Source organism: Camelus ferus, chromosome 30, assembly GCF_009834535.1.
Source record: "Camelus ferus isolate YT-003-E chromosome 30, BCGSAC_Cfer_1.0, whole genome shotgun sequence".
Lineage (NCBI taxonomy): Eukaryota > Metazoa > Chordata > Mammalia > Artiodactyla > Camelidae > Camelus > Camelus ferus.
In genome coordinates, this window is record NC_045725.1 from 16,514,981 (window position 1) to 16,536,805 (window position 21,825).

Consider the following 21,825-nt stretch of genomic DNA (forward strand, 5'->3'; position numbering starts at 1 on the left):
TTAGAAGTGCCTTCCATCTCCTCCAAGAGCCTTTTCTGGCTGATCTGCCTGGTCCTAATAACTCCTACTCCACTTGCAGTGGAATCACGAAGGTAGCTCCCGAATATTCTTGCACCATTTCTGTAATTGGTATGTGGTCTGTCTCTCCCCATAGGAATACAAGCTCCTTGAGATCAGGAGCCATATGTTCACATCTCTTTATTTCCCACTTAGACCAACCATGTACTTAACAAGTTACGGTCAGTTGGACAATTACAGCTTCAGGTTTTTTTTTTTTTTTAAAAAAAAGGACAGTAAAAATGTCTTAAACAGAAATAGAGCTTGACCATCTCACTTGGCAAGAAAGCTGAAGGCAGGCATTTCCAGGCTTGGCTCAGTGACTCAGCAATATCTACAGGACCCCACGCTCAGCTGCCAACTCCAGTTGCCATAACCATAATCTGGCTTATGTCCCCAGGCTCATCCCCACATGGTCTCAAGATGGCTGCTGCAGCACCAACTCCACTTCCTCCCACAACCGCATCTAAAGACAGTAAGGGGAAGGAAACTTTTTCCACAAGTCTCCTCCAATGGACTTTCCTTTAAGGCTTATTGTCCAGAACTGGATCATATGACCACCTCTAAACCACCCACTACCGGAGGGGAGCTGGATTGCCATGCAGGACTTAGACTCACGGCTCATGGCAGAGATCGGTGTGGGAGATGTCATTGCACTGTAGGATTTTGGCAGCATGTGAGGCTGTCACAGGAACCAGGGGGTGCTGTTAGCATTTAGTGAGTTGGGGCCAGGGTTGCAATACTGTACCGTACAGCTCCACAAAATAAATGACTCTTCTGTGCAAATGCCAGTACTGTCTGTGCTGGGAACTGCTGCTTTGGACCAGTGGTTCTCAACTGGGGGTGATTTTGTGCCTCCTCTACTGGTGATAGTTTTCAGTGTTTAGGGACATTTTGGTTGTCACGGTTTAGGGGGATGCTGCTAGCATCCAGTGGGTGGAGGCCAGTGATGTACTAAACATCCAGCAGTGCCCAGGACATCCCTGTGGCTAAGTATGATCTGGCTCAAAGTCTCAATCATGCTGAAAGGAATGAAATGATTGAAAAACCCTGGTTTAGACCAATCATCTAACTGTGGGTCATCCCTGAGTTGGGCTCAGCTGCTCAGTGGCTGACCCAGATCTGGTTTCTGTTCATTTGGAGGAAGTGAGAATGGTTCCTGGGTAGGTGTCCAGTGTCCACTACAGGACCAGCTGGGAGAATGCTCAACTCAGCTCCCCTCTGTGGTGGCCAGTCCCTGCAGCCGGGGCCTCTCACATCCATGGCTTACAGTTAGAGAGGAGATCAGGAGCTGGTTGGAAGGCAGGGTTACAGTTGTTTGAACTTGGCAGGGTATTTTTTTGGTCTTGTTTTGTTTTTCTTAACTCGATCTCATTTTAATGTTTTATTTCCCAATTTCTCTTTTTATAAAGTGGGCTAGTTAACCATGGCCTCCACACTGGAGCTAAAAACACAGGCTGAAAAGGGGGTCGCCTTGTGCTTTAATTTGAGAAGAACCACAAGGCATGCCTCCTCCAAATGTGTCCTTCCTGGGTCTAGATGGTTCTTGATGGGAATCACTTACTTGGGCTCAGCTAACGTGTTACGGTGATGAGAAGTGTGGGCTTTGTTGTCAGACAGACCTGAGTTTACACTCCAGATTCATCACCAGCTAGGGTGAGACTCTGGGCAAGTCATTTCCTTCTGGGGGCTTCGTGGGAGAGTGATATCAACACCATCGGGTTCTCATGAGACCCAACTAATAAAATCAGTCCCTTGGCCCAGAGTGAACCCTCCATATGTATAGTTCCGTCCATCTTAGTTGTGCGGTCTTCGCCGTGTCTCCAGAAAGCCTCTGTTAAACGTGTGGTTTAGGAGCAAGGCACATGGACAGCACCATGGAATCCCAGAACTGGAAGGCAGCTTGTGGGAAGCAGAGAGCCGGGTCCTGAGGGCATGACACCTGCAGATGAGCTCAACCTGGGGTACCTCCCTGGGAGGGCAGGCCTGGGATAACGCCACCGTGAGGGGCAACAGAGGGACTGAGTCCAGGAGGGTGGAGATGGTGCAGAAAGGGCTGGAAAGAGGCATACACTTCAGTGCCTCCTTGGGAACAAGCTAGAGGGTCTTCCTACAGAGTCTAGAGCAGGGGTCGGTAACTTACCCCCATAGCCAAATCCAGCTCCCCACCTATTTGGGTAAATAGTTTTATTGAGATGCAGTCAGGCCCTTTATTTGCGTATCGCCAATGGCAGGGTTGAATATTGCAACAGAGACTGTACGTCCTACGAAGCCTAAGCTGTTTATTCTCCGGTCCTTAACAGAAAAAAATTTGCCAATCTCCAGTCTAGGGGATTTCATTCACATAGACTCTAGTGATAAGGATCATGAAACTTAAGAGTCAGACAGACTTGACCATGATGTGCAGTGTCCCCTGAAATTGTGCAGTGTGCAGCCTGGTTAACTATAAACATCCACCCTGCCAGGGAAGGTTTTCCTGCAAGTTTTTGGGTGCTCAGGAGAGGGAGGAAAGCAGTGTCTGGGAAATGTCAGCATCTCACTAGGGGCCGTGGTTCCTGCTGAAAGCCACCAGCATGAGGTTTAGGAGGATCAGAGCAGGCAGAGGAGGTGAGTCTAAATTTAGACTTTCCAAAGCCGCTTTGTAAACCAGAACCCCAGGAATCCCAGAAAGGGACAGTTGGCACACACCATCTCATCTCTGGTTTGCCTCCACATGTTAAAAGGCTGGATGCATAAGAGGCTAATTAATTGGCCTCATATAAGATCTTGGTGGAGAGTTGGTGAGAAATCAATGAAGAGAAGGAGCTCCAGTGCTAGGATCCCTGGGGTAGAGATTTCTACCCCTGTGTTTTAGTACGATGTTCACCATGGAATCATGGGAGCCTTGCTACCCTTGGAAGAGTTCTTGCATTCTTTTCGCTGAGTATCATTCAGGCACAGCTGAACCCATGCCCTCTCTCCATCCCTCAAGGGGAATGCCAGCTTCCTGGTTCAGAATCACACCTGTGATTCAGAGCAGCTCTGTGCCACCATCTCCAAATGGAGAATGTCTGTGCTTTGCCCTGAGAAGCTGCATCACACCAAGACCTGCCATCCCATCCTCACTCCTCTGCCCAGGTGGGCACATCCAGGTGCCAGGTCAGCCCCTCTCCTTGGTACACCGTGCAAGAAATGAACCACTCACTCGAGACTTCCTAGGTAATAGGTGTTTCACAATCAGTCCTCCTGTGGACAAAGGCTAATGGTTTACAGTAGAAATTATGGAGGAATTATAGGGAAAAGCTTAGAAAATAAAGAGGTCTGTGAAGAGATGAATAACAGTAAATTCAAATGGGAACAGAGAAATAGACAAGGGCTGTCTGGTTTGTGTTGAAATGCAAAGAGAGGTGACGTCTAAGTGGAAGATGAAACCGAGAGGGTTGAAGTTCGGAAATACTGGTTTGTCTGCGTAGTTGGGGCTTGTTGTGTGATGAGCCCTGTTGCGCTAGGGTAGCGATGGGAGGGAGAGGAGGCTGACCTTCTAGGGGATGTGGGCATTGCGGTTTTGTAGACATAACAAATGTGTCCCAGGCACCTTTAATCCGCAGTTATGTTCTAAGTGCTACTTTCTGTCATGGGTTTGAGAAGCTTCAAGTCGGGCTGAGACATGCATGAAAACTTAAATAACAATCCAGATTAGTATCTGGTAAATAAACGTCAAATACAATATATACACAAAAACGTACAGGAGTTCAGAATAGGGAGATGTCACTGACGACCCTTCAGGGAGGAAGTGAGACTTCATCTGGATTCTGGATGATGGGCAGCATTTCAACAAGTGGGGAGGGAGCAGGAGACATTTTGGGAACTGGGAAGGTACAAGCAAAAAAGCAAGGCAGGATTTAAAAGGGTATATTTAGAGTCCATGAGGACAGTGGAGTGGCTGGAATCAAGCCTTACCAAGGTGACCGAGGTACCTGCCTACAGCGTGTTGTGCAGACCACTCACACACACACATACACGAGAGACAGCTCCTTCCCATTGTGAGAGAAAAAAGAGTTTTAAAAATAAATAAAGCCTCTCTTAATTATCCACAGATTATCTGCATTGCAGCTGATCTGGAACAAATCCTGCCTTCAGCTTGCTGGTGATGTCATCTCCCTGCTTAGGTCCTCGTTCCTGTCTCTGTTTACAGCCCGGTGGGGGCTGGAAAGGGGAGACGACTTCAGTGTCTCCCCTCGTAAAACAAAATATATAATTGCCTCTGTTTGCTGTGCCTTGGGGAACAGGCCAGGCAGATGGGCAGAAAGTGAAAGGAGCTCTAGTTTAGTTTCTGTGACCTGACTTGGGCGGCCAGAGTCGGAGGACGGATGGAATGGGGTCCCAGGTGGCTCTTTTGTTCCTCTGAATTAGGTGTCCAGGTGGACTTCAGCAGCACAGGCCATAGGCTGTGGCTCAGTAGGTGGCCCCAGCGCTGTCTCTAACTGGCTAGTAGTCCTCAGAGTGAATGGTGCTCATTTATCAATTCGCCAAATGTTTATCTACTTTGTCTCTGCTAAAAGCACTGAGCTGGTGTTCTCTGAGCCTCAGTGGCCTCATCTGCAAAGTGAGATCTCAGGCTAGAATCGGTCTCTCAATGGAGATGCCGGCATTTAGGGCGGAGTGTCAGTTATTCACTGATGGAGATGCTCGGCAGGATGGTTAGCAAATGGGATGGCCCATTAAAGGCCATTAGTGACTCCTCATCAAAGCAGCCAAGAAGGCAGGACCATCCGCAGTTAAGGATCACTGGACTTGTTTGCTACGATCGCTTCCCAAGCTGAAATTCTGATTATTTTCTTGCTGGGCCCAGTAAAACCACGTGGAGTAGAATTGCTGGAGATTTGATGAAACATCGAAATAGTAGGTACATCTTACTCAAGTGTAAGGGAATTCTGAACAGTAGCAGCTCACAGGTGACATCTGTTGAGCTTTGTTCCAGACTCTTGGCATGTTTCCTTTCATTAGCAGTCTTTAGAGGCATCATCGGATGTTTCAGATCATCTGTTCCCCTAACTTGCTCCCTTTATTTTAGAGCATTGCATTTATTTTTATTTTGCTTCATTCATCATTTGTAGAGTTCAGATGTGAAAGTAGCCCTCCAGGGATCCCTACAATATGATGAGAATTGAGAAGCAGTCCCGGTGAGATTTCACTCCTTTGCACAGGATATAGTATTTGTTCTCTGTGTCTGTGAACTTGATAAACTTATAAAACCTGCCACCCTCTTAGAAGCTATGATAATGCCTTTACTTCAGAGGTCTGAATTTACATCGCTAGTTTCGCTGGGGGGGGGGTTTCCCTCCCCACTTAGGTCCTATGCCTGTAATTTGAGTCAGCTGCCGCCAGAGGGCAGTCAGGATAGGACCCATTGCTCTGAAGAGCTATAGCCCCATCATCAAAAAGAATACAGTTCACTATGCCAGTCCTGGTGTCACACTAAGTAGTCAGTGTGATGGTTTGCTGGGCAGAGAGTCCCTTTTCTAGGGTGGCAATAAAATTTCCTTGTAACTTGGTATGTGAGTTTATTGCTGTCTACATGGAAAACAAGAGATGTGGAGATTAAATCTCAGTGCATGGCAGATTCTCTCAACATATTCAAAGACATGTGCAAAGAAGGAAGAAAAGGGGTCCAAGCTGAAAAACGAAAGTATTGATCCTTTATTTTCTGTCTGCAACTAGTTGCTTTTTACTCACCCTTCTCAGCTAGTGCTGATGTGTGTGTTTGGAGAGCATAACGAATGATTTTCACAAAGGTCAGAGCTGATCACTGCCACCCACAGATTGTGCATGTTAACCTTCAGGGAGCAGGCATTTACATAAAAGGCACACCATTTGATGGTCTTATCAAATCAATCCATCTTCTCTCTTTTCCAGGGGAGTGCTGCACATAGCAGGAGGGGTGACTGGGCAGTGCAAAGCCTGGAATCCCCTGAGCAAGCAGTGTTTCAGCTGGCTGGACAGATCAAATAACACTTGGGCTGGTTAACAAAAGACACACAAGTGGGAAGGTGTTGGAAGCCAGAGCGTGGAAATTTACCCAACATTATTTCTCTAACAGGGAAGGAGACTCGCTCTGAAAGATGCCGCATTCCTGCAGCCTCTCTGGGTCCAGCAGAACACAGTCTTATTCAGGGTGGCGTGGATGACGGGGTGACAGAGGATGCTGCTCACGTCGGAAGCCTCTGGAGGATCCTGGCTGGGCAGCTCAGCTGCTCTCGGGTTTGGGACTTCAAAAGTGTAACTTGGTACAGAGCTCATGAAAGGTGCTTGGATTTCTCCAGCTTTCTTTACTAATGCTCAGCAGACTGGTTTGGGTTTCAGAATCTAAGGGAGCTGGTGAAAAGGAGAGCTGGCAGAGAGGTGGAAAGAAATCCCTATGAGCCTCCAGAACCATTGTTGGAATCCCAACATACTACTCGGGACACAGCCTTTATCAGGCCAGAGGCTGTGATACCACTGAGCTTTGGACCATCGAAAGTAAAGGAACACAGCTCAGCCCCAGCTCAGCAACAGCTCTGCATTTCAGCTAGAAGGAACTTCTTTTAACAAAGAATTTAAAGGGGAGAGTTTCTGCATCTTTACCTTGTGGTCCATCATGACAGAAAACGTTACGTTCACGTAGATAACGAGGCTGGATTTTCTTTCCAAGATGCTATATTTGAAAGAATCATGAGCCACTCTAAGTTTCCAGAAAGGCGCAGGTTACGTAGGAGTTGTTGGACAGTCTTCCCAGTGCAGGTTAAGAAATTAGTCTGAGCCTCCAGCTTCTGCAGCTCAGCGAGTATGGACATGTGCCACTCTTGTCTCCAGAGAACTGGTGGCAGTGACATCACCCAGAGAAAAAGCATCTCTCAGCTTCGGGACTTGACAGAATGAGGCTTGCTGGGGAAGCCACTAACTGGGACTTGTCCTTTCCTGACTGCCCCTTTGTCCCACGGGCAGCCCCTGACCACTGAGCCAACGATGGCTGAGAAGGGCGACTGCATTGCCAGTGTCTATGGGTATGACCTTGGCGGGCGCTTTGTTGACTTCCAACCCCTGGGCTTTGGCGTCAACGGGCTGGTGCTGTCAGCCGTGGACAGTAGGGCCTGCCGCAAGGTGGCCGTGAAGAAGATCACCCTAAGCGATACCCGCAGCATGAAGCACGCGCTCCGGGAGATCAAGATCATCCGGCGCCTGGACCATGACAACATCGTGAAGGTGTATGAGGTCCTGGGGCCCAAGGGCGCCGACCTGCAGGGTGAGCTATTCAAGTTCAGTGTGGCCTACATCGTCCAGGAGTACATGGAGACCGACCTGGCACGCCTGCTGGAGCAGGGCACGCTGACCGAGGAGCATGCGAAGCTCTTCATGTACCAGCTGCTTCGAGGCCTCAAGTACATCCACTCCGCCAACGTGCTGCACAGGGACCTGAAGCCCGCCAACATCTTCATCAGCACGGAGGACCTCGTGCTCAAGATCGGGGACTTCGGGTTGGCGAGGATCGTTGACCAGCATTACTCACACAAGGTATGTCTGGCTGGAATGGCTGATGGGGGTGGTCCATAGGATCTTCAAGAATGCTCACTGTTCTGGAGGGGATTCCTAACCCCAGTGGGATCAGGAGACTGAGGTCAGTCTCTGGGGTGCCAGAAAGATCACTGGCCGGAAAATCTGTTTTGGGGGGAGTAGAGGAGTTCTGGTTCTTAGTCTTGGCTCTGCCACGTGGCCATGACCAATAACTCAAGGCGTTACAAGAGGGAGTTGGACCAGATGATCCAGCTCTGAAGTCTTACGTTTGGCTTTAAAATTGTGTGGTTGGTGAATTTGCCGCAAGCATCTTCTTATCCCTGCCATCTGCCTGACCACCTCCTCTTCCTACTCTCTGCTCAGGCCTCCCACCATCTGAGTCTTATCTCTGGTTTGTCTCACCTCCTCTCCCCATCAGAGCTGACCGACTCTTGTGTTCTGTTCTCTCAGTCAGTGGACAGAGGCACGAACGGTTAATTTGATAAACTAATTATCAGTGTACATTATCCAGCTAATGGCTCAGCTCTCCCAGATCCAGTGATGCCTGGCCCCCTAGTGAGATTCTAAAGCCACAGGTGTCTGGACAGTACCAAGACCCCACGTGGTGGGCGGCTAAATGCCCCAGCAGCTGCAGAGATCAGAGCTGACCTGGCCACACTGGTCAAGAAACTGACACTCATTCAGGAGCTGGGAGTCCTCTGAAATTCTGTTCCTCTTACCCCATTTCTTGCCACTTTAAGGGTGCCCCTGAGCACCTCAGCCAGGTGCCCCTCAACAGAGCTGTGGGGTGAGTGTGATTTCCAGCCTCCTGCCAAAACCTTTGTGTCATGAATTTTTACTAGAATGAATACATCCCTCAGGAAGTAGTTGCACGGTAAACTTATCAGCCAAGGGGCAGAGGTGGTTCGTGAGAGAGGAGGGGAGCTCTGACCTTGAACATACTCCAGCTTTCTCCCTGAGGCCCCATTCCTCTTCTCTCTCTTGCCACCCTACTTGCCTGCAGCCAGAAGGTCACAGACACCGAGACAGGCACTGGCCTGCCTGGTGCGGCGTCTAGGGGAGGTGGCTGGAACTTGGGCTCTGGCCTTGATTTCGGACCCTGAATCTGCCCAGCTGGCTCTAGCTCCCTGGTGCCGTCTTAACCACGAACTTACCCTCTGTCCCCTGGCCTGCAGCCAGGCCATCTGTCAAAACTGACAGCTGATTCTGTAGGAAGAAATGTCCACGGTGAAAAAAGAGAGAAAAAATAAAAAGCCCTCTTGTCTTACAGACTCCCTGTGCTGTTTCTCTTTCTTCTAAGCAATGTCTCCAAACAACTGAACCAAAGATTTTAACCCAAATCTGTTCTTATTTGGTACAAGGATCAGAGAATCAATGGCATTCTGTTTCTGGGATGTGTAAAACCACCTTCTGAATTGGAATAAACCGGTACATTTGGGGATAATAATAGGAATTTCCTCAATGCAAGGGTCTGATTAAGTGAAGTATTACTGGGAATGTGCTCAGAACAGCACATAGCAGGCCTTCAGTACAACCGGGGAAGGTGACTGGTGACGGTTGGGGCAAAGACTGGCTGTGGCAACAAGTCTTGGGAGGTGCGTGGTGTGAGGAAGTGATGCTGTGTGAGGAGGCAGAGACCTGGGGTCCCTCCTGATGGCGCTGCCTGGGACGCGGACAGTCACCCTCTGCGAGCCCCCGTTTCCCCATCCTTGACAGGGGTGATAATACACATCCTGCCTGCCCCACTGGCCTGTACTTACAAATTGAAATGGAACATGAAAGCAAAGCCCCTTGGGAAGTGGTAAGGACCCCATGCATTCGTGTAATGAGTGCTGAGTTCACCAGGCCCTGGCCCTGTGCTGGGAGCCGGGGGAAGGGAGCCCCAGGTTCCCTGACCACCGCAAACGGCCGTGCTCCTGTTACTCAGGGATGGGAAGCCCCCTCTCTGGTTGGGACTTTCATTTTCCTGATGCAGAGGCAGTTAGATGATCTGACTTACTCTTCATGGGCTCTCTCTTCAATAAAATTAGCTGTGGGAGGTTAAAAAAAAATCATTGGAGCCAGTTAAGAGCCCAGTAGGTGTTCACATCTGCCCTGCGATTGGCAGGCGTCACCCGCCCCCAACTGCTTCCTCCTTCATAAACTTTCTGCTTTTAGCTTCCTCCCTGCTCTTCCCTGAGTGATGATGAAAGCTTTCTATTTGGTGCCTTTATTTATCTGATGTGCATTTAAATCAGTTCTCATTTAATTCTCATAATGCTGTGAGGCACTTGGGGCAAATGGTCCATTTGAAAATGGAGAGAACTGGCTTTCTCGAGATGACTTGGCTGACTGCGGCAGAAGGGACACGAGAACTTGGCCTCCTTGCCTTGATGGATGGTCTTTCCATGTGCCATCTCCTTCACGAAGGCTTTCTGGGTCCCCAGCTGGAATGTACCTTTCCTTCCTTTGAATTCCCATGTCACCTTCCCCCACCCCTAACCTGGATCTCCTAGCACCAGCCATTCTCTTATGGCATTTGTGCCCATGTCTTTTGTGCTCTCTGAGGCTGAGAGCTCCTTGATTCTTGACGACCATGTCACGGACATCTTGGTTTCCTCCAGGCAGTCTAATCCTGAGTCTGAGCCCTGACCCAGCTGATTTTGTTGACTGTCTTGAACAAATGGAGGAATTGTCATTTACCAGCACATTACAGATAGGAAGCTAGTTGGGTTCATTGATTCCACGTGCCTAGAAGGTTTGACTCTCAGAAGGAGAGCACAGAATTCTTCCAGCCAGTGGACTGGTTGGGTCCAGGTGTGTGCATCTATTCCCCGTGGTGGGCTTGGAAGATGATGCCTACTGTGAATGGCTCTGAACTTGACCACTCCTCAAGTTCCATGGACCCCACTCTTGCTTTGATCGTGCTCACCTGGGCTGCAGCTGGTGCCTCGGTGTGGGTTGCACCCCATGCCAGGGACAGGCTCTGTGACCCAGCTGGGGGCTGGACCCCAGGATGCAGCAGCTGGTGCTCACTCTACTCATTGTCACTTTGTCACAGGTAGACAGCAAGTTTCCTTCACTCCCATGTCCCCTCTCCTAGCACAGGGCCTGGTAGAGGGTAGGTGTCACTGTGTTTGTCTGTGCCAAAGAAATGGGCTTCTCTTCTCTAATGAGCAGCTGGCAGCACTGGGGCTTCAAGTCATGGTCAGGGAGCATCTGGGCACGTGTCCTCCAACCACACCCTCCCAGGGGTCTTGGTCTTGGCAAGGCAGAGTGGAGCTCGAGGCCCCAGCTGGCCCACACGGTCAGGGAGCTGGCAGTGGGTGGCGGTGGGGTGCGCTGATGGTTCTCACTCAACAGAGACGGCACAGCGGCCTCCGGCTTCTCTGTGTCATTAATTGCACGGCCTCAGGCAAGTCCTTTTCCTTGTGTCGCTCATCCTCAGAATAAGAGATCTGTACGGAGACCTCCAATCACCTTGTCCATTCCTTCCATCTCACAGATGGTAAAACTGAGGCCTAGAAAGGGGAAGAGGCCCGCTTAAGGCCACACAAGGAGTGCCTGAGCCAGGAGTACAACACACTGTTTCAACTCCATGTCCACTGTTTTCTCTGAGCCTCGCTTCTCAGTTGTCTTATCTGCCAAATGGGGTCATCATTCCCATTCTGCTTGTTTCATAGGATTCTTGTTAGAGTCAAATGTAAGTGGGGGAGCCCAGGGCTCTGAGATGGACAAAGGGCTAACTCACAAACAGAACCTCTTGCCCCAGCAGATGCCATGGTAACACTAGGCAGACACCCGGATCCAGTTTCCCCTCCACTGACATATGGAACCAACTCCGATGTGAGGGCCAAAGGGGGAGTACGAGGCCCTGCCAGAGGGTGGCCGCCCAGCCTGTGGTCCCGTCATGAACCTCTTCCTGCCCGCCTTATCAGCAGGCCCACTGGTTAGTTCCTTGTGTTTGTGTCAAGAAGAGGCAGCTGAAGGATCAGAGCATATTTTCCTTTGAATTTATCCTATTAGGTAGTAGATAATCTCAAAAGAGAAAAAAAAGGGTAGTTTAAGACTTCACTAAGTCCTGTGTAAATTCTGAGAGATGCCAGGAGCCCCCCCAGGAGAGGGTGCCGAGGGCTGCGCAGTGCATTGATGGTCTGACTAGCTGTGGGAACGCAACCCCCCAGGAAGGGGCCTGGGAGAGGGGACCACCTTTTGTCCTTTCTAGGCCTGTCAGCAGTCTTGCCATTCCTGGGGGCAGAAAATACCTGGGAAAGAAAGCAAGCATAAGAGGCCCATTAGAGTATGTTTTGGTGGATCATTTGAGCACGTCTAAGTTCTCTGCTGGGCTGGCCTGCCTCTGGGCTCTACCCCTTTCTCCTTCAGAACTGCCTGTGCTCTTACCTCATGAGTCATGAGCAGAATACTTTCACACTCGGCCTCCATGTCTCATGAAGATGCCTTAGAAATCAACTGGTACAGTGGTCCTCAAAGCGAGGCTCTGGACCAGTGGTATCAGCTTTACCTGGGAACTCGGGAGAGATGCAAATTCTCAGGTCCCGTCTCTGACCAGCGGAATCAGAAACTCAGGGCAGGGCCCAGCAAGCTGTGGTTTAACGAAATTCCGCGTGATTCTGATGCCTGTGAGCTTAGAAGCACCGTGATCTGAAGACGTGGCATCGCTGGTCTGTGGACAGAAAGCATATGCTCCTGATATGTTTGCTGTAGCCTGCAGGTGGAGTTCTCAAACTTGTGCCCAAAAAAGAAGGCTAAGAACTCCTTCCAGGCGACATAGGTGTGTTTGAAGTTGGTACCTTCAGCAAAAGGAGTAGTTAATAGTGGCGTATCAGGCACCATGACAGGGAATTGTGCAGGTGGTTTTAGGCAAGATGAATTTTAGGGCCTCAGCCGCATCCATTGGAAATGGCCTGGTCCACCATCACTCCAGCTTGGCAGAAAGCTGCACAAACCAGGGAACTCCATCACAAGGAGTTTTGGTTCTGTTTAGGTTTGACTTTAACGAGAGTTAGGTGATGCGAACAATGATTTGAGAACAACACGCTTTACAATCTGGTGTAAACTACTTCACTGGATGTTATTTAAAAACAAGACCTTGCTTTCACAGCTCAGTGAGATTGAGTGTTTGATTGAGGGCTCAGCAAATTACTGCTGTTCATTAAGGCATGTGGCTCAGTTCAAGGTCCCAAAGGAGGCAAAGAGGTACTTGATGGGGAACACTCCAGCCAGCTTCCAAAGGCTTTGCGCAGAGCTTGGATCAGCTGCGTTTATGCCAGTTCAGTCATGCTGATCAACCTCGCCTCTCTGCCATCCTTTGATGGCTTCTTGCTGGTCTAGGCCAAGATAACCTCCCTATGTCCACCTGGGCAGACAGACGGAAAGCTCCCCTGCAGCACAGATTCCTCTGAAACAGAACTGAGGATGAGGAGTGCCCATTTCTGTGGCTGAAATGGAGTCTGTGCTGCAGATCATGAGAACGTCCATTTGGTGTTCTGTGTGCTTATATTTTGCGTGGCCTCCACCTTAAAGATGCAGGTCCCTCGGTACAGGAACTGAGGAAGGGCTTCGCTGGGATCTCAGAATATGACTGGGGTGGTCCACAGGGCTGGCATTGGGAGGGACCCAGCCACTCTCAAGGGCCAGGGTTTCATGAGAAAGTGGCCTTGTTGAAGGACCACTTGCTGAGGGCCCAGCTAGAAGTTCTTAAGCCTCTAAGCATGTTATTCCAAATCAGTGGAGCTGAAAAGATTTATTTAAAAGGCGATGAAATATCCCTTTTTAAAAGGGAAAAATATGACCTAGGGAATTAGAACAGAGGTTGTGCTAGAGAGTCGTGTCCCTGAACGCTCAGGCTGACTTGGAAAAGCTAACTTTGTTGGCTTTCCATGCCTTCCCACCTTCTGACTGCAGCCCCACCCCCAGAGGCAGGGTCTTCGCTCTGTCCCTGGGCCTCCTGGGGTCCTCTTCCACCCACTCCCAGAACACTACACCCAGGCCTCCCTTCCTGGGAAGCAACCCCACCTACCCCCAGGCGCAATATCATAAATCTTTAATAACTGGCATGGTCCAGGCAGCAACCAATTAGAAAGGAAACTGGCAGAGTCCTAACGCAGGGTCTTGGAGGTGCCGTGTTTGCCAGGAATCGACCTTTTATTCCTGGATCATAGGGAGGTCTGGGAGTATCTGGGAATGAGGCCAAGGTGATGAGCAAGAAGAGGCTTGGAGCAATGGCTATTTCCCAACCAGTTTGCAGCCACTGAATTATTCTGATGACTGGCCCAGCAGTACCAGTGCATACCAGCCATGCTTTGCTGCCTTCCTCTTCAGACTGAGGGTCTGGTTCTCCACTGGGGTGAATGGTTGCAGTCAAATAGTGCAGAGATCAATAGCTCCCTCCTTACTGTCAACACCAGCCTGCACACTCATCTACTCACAGTTAGAGCTGCCACCTCACCTCCTATGCAAGCGCTAAAGCTCCAGAAGAGTTCAAAAAGCAGGAAGTCAGCCTTCCAGCTAGGAATGCTGGAGGGGGGCTCGTGTTTCATGTAGTACAGGCTTGCTGGGGACAAATTCTTGGTTTATCTAGAAAGTGTCTTTATTGTACTCTCGTTTTCAAAGTTTGTTTTCCCAGGATATAAAATGTTAAATCTACAATATTTTTCTCTTTCAGTACTTAAAAATGTCATTGCTTTACTTCCAATTCCTATTCTTTCTGAAAAGCAGGTCTTCAGTCATATCATTGTTCCTCTGTGTGTAATGTGTCTTTGTTTTCCTCTGCTTTCAAGATTTTCTCTTGATATTTAACTTTTAGCAACTTGACTGTGATGTACCTAGGTGTGCTTTTCTTTGTACTTATCCTGTTTAGGTAATTCATTGAGCTCCTTGGTTCTGTAAATTGGTTTTTGTTCCATATTTGGGACATTTTCAATAATTTTTTGTGTGTATTTTGGAAATTAGTCCCTTGTTAGTTGCATCATTTGCAGATATTGTCTCCCATTCTGCAGGTTGTCTTTTCATTTTCATCCACTAATCAGGAAGTTATACAACCATTTTCAATGGTGATTTTGAAGAATTTACAATAAACACAGAACCTGTTTATGTAATAATGATTAGGGTTAAAAAGCAAGATACAGAATTGGATAGATGGTATGATCCTAAGAATTGAAAACAAGGAGAAAAATGACATATAAATAATAGACTAGAGGTAAAAACTCAAAAATGCTAACAATTGGACTACACATGGGTTTTTTTTTTCTTTTTCTATAATTCAAAAAAAAGGTGCAACATTAACATGCATAGTTTTTTCACAATAACCTTTTAGGGTGGGACTTTGGGAAAGTTTACTGCAAGAGCAAGTTTACCAAGAACATATTTGTTGCAAAAAGTGGTCAACTGAAATTGTTTGGTCCCTAAGAGAGGAGGGTCCAGCACCACAGTGGCATCTGGCCCAGGGGCACGTTCACCCCTTTGACTTTGGAGTTGGAGTCGCAGTTCCTTGTGCAGGAGAACCAGCCCGGGAGCACAGAATGACCTGCCTGGCCTGGCGTCACAGGCCTGAGCAATCACCGGGGAGGAAGGAGGCTGTCTGTAGATCACAAGGTGCATGCAGAGGAGTCTGAAGCCAGGAGGACTGAGTTGGTGCCTCTGGTTCTCTTTGGCCTTTGGTGGGGACTCTGTTCTGTGGGCACCAGCAGCACTCAACCCCGACCCCAGCCAATCTGCAAATGCTGTGTGGGTCAGAAGCTAATGAGAGAGCGTGAACAGCCAGTGGCTACCCTAGCTGGGGGACCAGTAGCATCATACCTACCCTGAACATTTCCCTGAAGTTCACAGTCATGCATGCTGGAAGCTCCTTCCCATCCATGATCACTCTGGAGCCTCATACCAACCCTCTGAGGGAGGTAGGTCAGGTTAATTCTTCTTCTCACTTGAGAGCTGAGGACTGGGGAGCCCGTGGGGTTGAGAGGCTCATCTAAGACTCACTGTTAATAAGAAGCAGAGTAGGACCAGACCTGCCTCTGGGGACCAGGAGCAGCTGATGCAACGGGGCTTGGCTTCAGAACTCTAGAACTCCCCTGCTACCTTCTGTGATGAGAAGAGGGGAGGGAGTCATGAAATAGGGGGCACTTGCGTCTGCTTTCCCTGTGAGGACACGTGGAGAACAGAGCAGTTTTGCGACCTTCCCTGGGCCCCACAGTGAGCAAAGATGAATGAGCCAGGACAGGAAATTATGATCCCTGTGTCCTCGGCCCTTCCTTCTCTTTGTGGGTTGCCACGCAGTCTCCCACCCTCTCCTGTCCTGCCTGCTGTCCCCCAGGACTCCCACATGCCCGCTCCTTCCATCTTCTCCCCACTGGAAACTTACGGAGGCCCAGGGACTGCTTGCCAGGAGCAAGGGTTCCCACTGATGGGCCCAGAGCTCACTGCCCCTGCATGTAGCTGGTTGGAAAAAGGCTACCAGCTAGGGTATCTCTTTCAGTAGAACACTGGCTTATATTTGTCTTTAAACTTTTTTTTAAATTTTATTGAGATATAATCAACATAACATACAACTCACCCATTTAAAATGTACAGTCCGATGGCTTTTAGTATGTTCAGAGTCATGTTATCTATCACCAGAATCAATTTTTAAACATCCTCATTACCCCAAAGAAGAAACCACACCCACCAAGTCATCACCCTCTGAAGTCCCCATCTCCCCCAGCCCTAGGCAACCAAGAAATCTACATTTTTTCCTTTACAGATTTGCCTGTTCTGGCCATTTCATATGAACAGAATTGTGCAATATGTAGTCCTTTGTGGCTAGCTTCTTTTACTTGGTATTTTCAGGGTTCATCCATGTGGTGGCAGGTTTCAGTATTTCACTTCTTTTTATTGCTGAATAACATTCCATCGTCTGGACGTTTATCTGTTCCTCAGCTGATGGACATGTGGGTTGCTTACAGTTTGGGGCTATCAGGAATAACACTGCTATGAACATTCATGCACAGGTTTTTGTGTTTACAGAGGTTTTAATTTGTCTTAGATATATACCCAGGAGTGGAATTACTGGGTCATATGGTACTGTTGGAGGAATTACCAGAATGTTCTCCAAAATGGCAGCACTATTTTATATTCTCACCGACAATGTGCGAGGGTTCAATTTCTCCAAACTTTTACCCACACTTGTCATTTTCTGTGTTTGTTTTTCATCTGGCCATCCTACTGGGTGCAAAGTGGAATGTCATTGTGGTTTTGATTTCCATTTCTCTGATGGCTAATGATGTTGAACATCTTTTCATGTGCTTATTGGCCATTTGTATATCTTCTTTGGGAAACTGTCTATTCATATCCTTTGTCCATTTATAATTGGGTTATTGGGGTTTTTTTTATATAGAATTGTAAAAGTTCTTTTTAGATTTTAGATACAAGTCCCTTATCAGATACATGATTTGCAAAAAAAAATTCTTCCATTGTTTGAAGTACCTTTTTACTTTCTTGGTGTTACCTTTGAAGCACAAAAGTTTTACTTTTTTTTTTTTTTTTTTTTTTTTACATTTGTTACTTTGTATACTAATAATCAGGTTGACTCTTTTTTCTTTGTTGTTTTTTACATTTTAAATCAACTGTACTTCAATTAAAAAGCAAACAAACAACCCATTTAAAATATGGGCAGAAGAACAGCATTTTTCTAAAGGAGGAAATGCAGATGCCCACAGGAACATGATAAGCTGCTCCACATCACCACGATCAGGGAGATGCACATCAAAATCAATGAGACACCATCCCACACCTGAGTGCCAGCATCAGAAAGAACACAAGCAACAAATGTTGGCAAGGATGTGGAGAAAAGGGAACCCCCTACCCTGCTGATGGGAATGCAAACCGGTGCAGCCACCGTGGAAAACAATATGGAGGTTTCTCAAAAACCCAAAAACAGAACCACCATATGGCCCAGCAGTTCCACTCCTGGACATACACCTGAGAAAAACAAATGCATTAATTAAAAAAGATACATACACCCCGCTATCAACAGCAGCACTATTTACCATAGCCAAGACATGGAAGCATCCCAAGTGCACATCAGCAGATGAATGGATAAAGAAGATATAGCATATACATGCAAAGGAATACAACTCACCCATAAAAAAGGCTAATTTGCCACTTGCGGCCCTTCATTCGCTTTTTCTTTTTTTGCACTTCAAAAACCAGAATTTTATAACTGGCATAGACATTTCCATGGCATCAAAAACAACAAAATACCTAGAAATAAATTTAACCAAGGAGGTTACCTCTACTCTGAAAACTGTAAAACACTGATGAAAGAAATTAATGATACAAAGAAATGGAAAGATATCTTATGCTCTTGGATTGGAAGAATCAACACTATCAAAATGGCTGTACTACCCAAATTAATCTACAGATCCAATGTAACCCCTGTCAAAACACCCATGACATTTTTCACATAACCAGAACAAATAATTCCAAAATTTATATGGAACTGTAGAAGATCCTGAGTTGCCAAAGCAATCCTTTATAGGTCTTTTTTTCCCCCTCTCCTTTTTGTTCTCTTTTCTTGTGGTTTGGTGACTAGAGAAGTTCTTTTAACATTTGAGGTAAAGCTGGTTTGGTGGTGGTGAATTCTTCCTCAACAAAACACTAGCAAACTGAATCCAACAATACATTGGAAGGATTATACACCATGATCAAGTGGGATTTAACCCAGGGATGCAAGGATTTTTCAATATCTGCAAATCAATCAATGTGATTCACCACATTAACAAATTGAAGAATAAAAACCATGTGATCATCTCAGTAGATGCAGAAAAAGCTTTTGACAAAATTCAACATCCATTTATGATAAAAACTCTCCAGAAAGTGGGCACAGAGGGAACATACCTCAGCATAATAAAGGTCATATATAAGCTAACATTATACTCAACAGTGAATAGCTAAAAACTCTTTTTCCTCCAAGATCAGAAACAAGACAAGGATGCCCACTCTCACCTCTTTTATTCCACATAGTATTGGAAGTCCTAGCCACAGCAAACAGACAAGAAAAATAAATAAAAGGAATCCAAATTTGAAAAGAAGAAGCAAAACTGTCATTGTTTGCAGATGACATACTATACATGGAAAATCCTAAAGACACGATCAGAAAAGTACTAAAACTCATCAATCAATTCAGTAAAGTTGCAGGATACAAAATTAATATACAGAAATCTGTTGTATTTCTATACACTAACAATGAACTATCAGACAGAGAAATTAGGGAAACAATCCCATTTACCACTGCATCAAAAAGAATAAAATACCTAGTAATAAACCTACTTAAGGAGGTAAAAGACCTGTACTTGGAAAACTGTAAGACATTGATGAAAGAAATTGAAGATGATACAAACCAATGGAAAGATACACCATTTTCATGGATTGGAAGAATTAATATTGTTAAAATGACCGTATTACCCAAGGCAATCTACAGACTCAATGCAATTTCTATCAAAATACCAATGCCATTTTTCACAGAACTAGAAGAAATAATTTTTAAATTGGTATAGAAACACAAAAGGCCACAAACAGTAAAACAATCTTCAGAAAGAACAGAGCTGGAGGTATCATGCTCCCTGACTTCAGACTATACTACAAAGCTACAGTAATCAAAACAGTTTGGTATTGCCACAAAAACAGACACATAGATCAATGGAACAGAATAGAGAGCCCAGAAATAAACCCACTTACTTATGATCAGTTAATCTATGACAAAGGAGGTAAGAATATACAATGAAGAAAAGATTGTCTCTTCCGTAACCAGTGCTGGGAAAACTGGACAGCTACATGTAAAAGAATGAAACTAGAACATTCTTTAATACCATATGCAAAAATAAACTCAAAATAGATTAAAGATGTAAATGTAAGTCTGGAAACCATAAAACTAGAAGAAAACACAGGCACAACAATCTTTGACATAAATCGTGGCAATATTTTTTGGAACTGTCTCCTAAAGCTAAAGAAATAAAAGCAAAAATAAACAAATCAGGCCTAATTAAACTTAAAAGTTTTGCACAGCAAAGGAAACCATCAACAAAATGAAAAGACAGCCTACTGCATGGGAGAAAATATTTGCAAATGATATGCTCAATAAAGGGTTAATGTCCAAAATATATCAACAGCTCATACAACTCAACATCAAAAAAACAAACCCAATTTTTAAATGGGCAGAAGACCTAAATAGACATTTATCCAGAGAAGACATGCAAATGGCCAACAGGCACACGAAAAGATGCTCAACATCATTATAATCAGAGAAATGCAAATTAAAACCACCATGAGATATCACCTCACACCTGTGAGAAAATCTACCATCGAAAAGAACACAAATGACAAATGTTGGCGAGGATGTGGAGAAAAGGGACCCCTCTTACACTGTTGGTTGGAATATAAATTGGTGTAGTCACTGGAAAAGAGTATGGAGTTTTCTCAAAAAAACCTAAATACTATTGTATGACCCAGCAATCTCACTCCTGGGTATATAGACAAAAAAAAAAAAAAGAAAGAAAACTCTAATTCAAAAAGATACATGCACCCCAGTGTTCATAGCAGCACTATTACAATAGCCAAGACATGGAAGCAACCTAAATGTCCATCAACAGATGATTGGAGATACATATATATCACACACACACACACACACACACACACACACACACACACACACACACACACACACACTGGAGTACTATTACTCCACCATAAAAAAGAATGAAATAAATGCCATTTACAGCAATGTGGATGGACCTAGAGGTCATACTAAGTGAAGTAAGTCAGAGAAAGGCAAATATTACATATCCCCTATCTGTGGAATCAAAAACAAATGAGACAAATGAACTTATTTTAAAAGCAGAAAGAGACTCACAGACATAGAAAACAAACTTATGATTACCAAAGGGGAAATATGGAGGAGAGGGATGAATTGGGAGTTTGGGATTAGCAGATACAAACTACTGTATATAAAGTAGATAAACAGCAAGGTCGTACTGTATAGCACAGGGAACTATATTTAATAGCTTGTAATAACCTATAATGAAAGAGAATATATAGTCCTGAGGAGTCCAGAGGAAGGCAGGCTGGACTGAACACCCCTATGGGGGGGCTCTAGGGACCATCAGCAAAAGGTCCTAGGATGATGAAGTTGAGTAGGATAGAGGCTGCTGCAGGGATAAAGACAGGATTGGGGCCAGAGGGCCAGGAGCAGCGTGTGGGGTGACCTGCAGGTGTTGTCACATTTGCACACTTGGCTCCCAGGAGGCGGTACCAGCCCTGGCTTTGCTCACCTGCCCTTCTCCTCTCTCCTCCCTCCCCACCCCGACCCCAGTCCTTCACGCCTTCCTGTTTCCTCTCCTGAGCCTCCCTGCTCAGGAGATTCACAATGGGCATCCCACAGCCCACTAGGAGTGCATAGACATAAAGAAGTTGCTCATTTGGGAACAAAATCCTGGCCTGAGGTTCAGATGATCTGATTTCTAGGCTCCATTCCACTCCCCACTCACCAGGTGACCAGGACCTGCTTTTCTTCCCTCCTGGGGGTGCAGAAGCAGGATTAGAATTTAAAGCAATATGGGATCTCCTCAAAGACGGGAAGAAAGACCAAGGGGCTGGCGTCAGGGGCCTGGGATCCCCCCCTGCCTCCCAGGCATTACTGTGTGACCTTGAGCAAATCACCCCACCCTGCAGGGCTCAGCCTTCTCACTGTCAAGAAAGAGATTGTGCACCTACATCCTACACGCTCCTGTAGGGGAGACCTGTGTTCAAAACCGAGCACACACTCAGAGATACGGACGTGCTGTGCACATATGAGGAGGCACTGTGACCACAGGACACCAGCCTCGAGACAGATGCTCATGCCAGTCAAGGACTCCCATCCCAGCATCGTCCCCTCAGACCTATCTCAAGACAGAGACCCCAGAATTCTAGATGCAAGACTGTGTAAGACCAAAGCAGTCTTCACCCCTGAACGTCTGGTCTCTGCCCTGCACCTCAGCCTCCCCAAGGAAGGCCGCTCTGTTCACATCACCCTCAGACTGTGTTTGGGAGAAACGGTCAGGTTTAAAGACTATCATCTTCTTGAGCGGTGCCAGATAATGGCCCTTGGCGTGTCCAGTTCCCCTGGAGGCTTCTGTTGTTACAGTGACGTATGTCTGCAGCCTTCACAGAGTCCTGCGGCAGGAGCCGGCGTGTCCGGGCTTGATGAGTTTCCTGATGAGCAAG

The 21,825-nt window shown here is 46.7% G+C and overlaps 1 protein-coding gene across 4 annotated transcripts in view; it reads left to right on the forward strand.

The window, feature by feature from the left end:
- The window catches only part of MAPK4 (mitogen-activated protein kinase 4), a 148,521-nt gene that overhangs the window by 92,198 nt on the left and 34,498 nt on the right, over positions 1 to 21,825 (forward strand). For 3 of the 4 annotated variants that reach the window (XM_032470753.1, XM_032470751.1, XM_032470754.1), the window contains exon 2: positions 6,137 to 7,587. In XM_032470753.1, the coding sequence (XP_032326644.1) occupies positions 7,042 to 7,587 (546 nt within the window). In that variant the 5' untranslated portion in view covers positions 6,137 to 7,041. Of the gene's footprint in view, positions 1 to 5,952; positions 7,588 to 21,825 lie in introns of all 4 variants that reach the window. The other variant, XM_032470752.1, reaches the window with a different exon arrangement.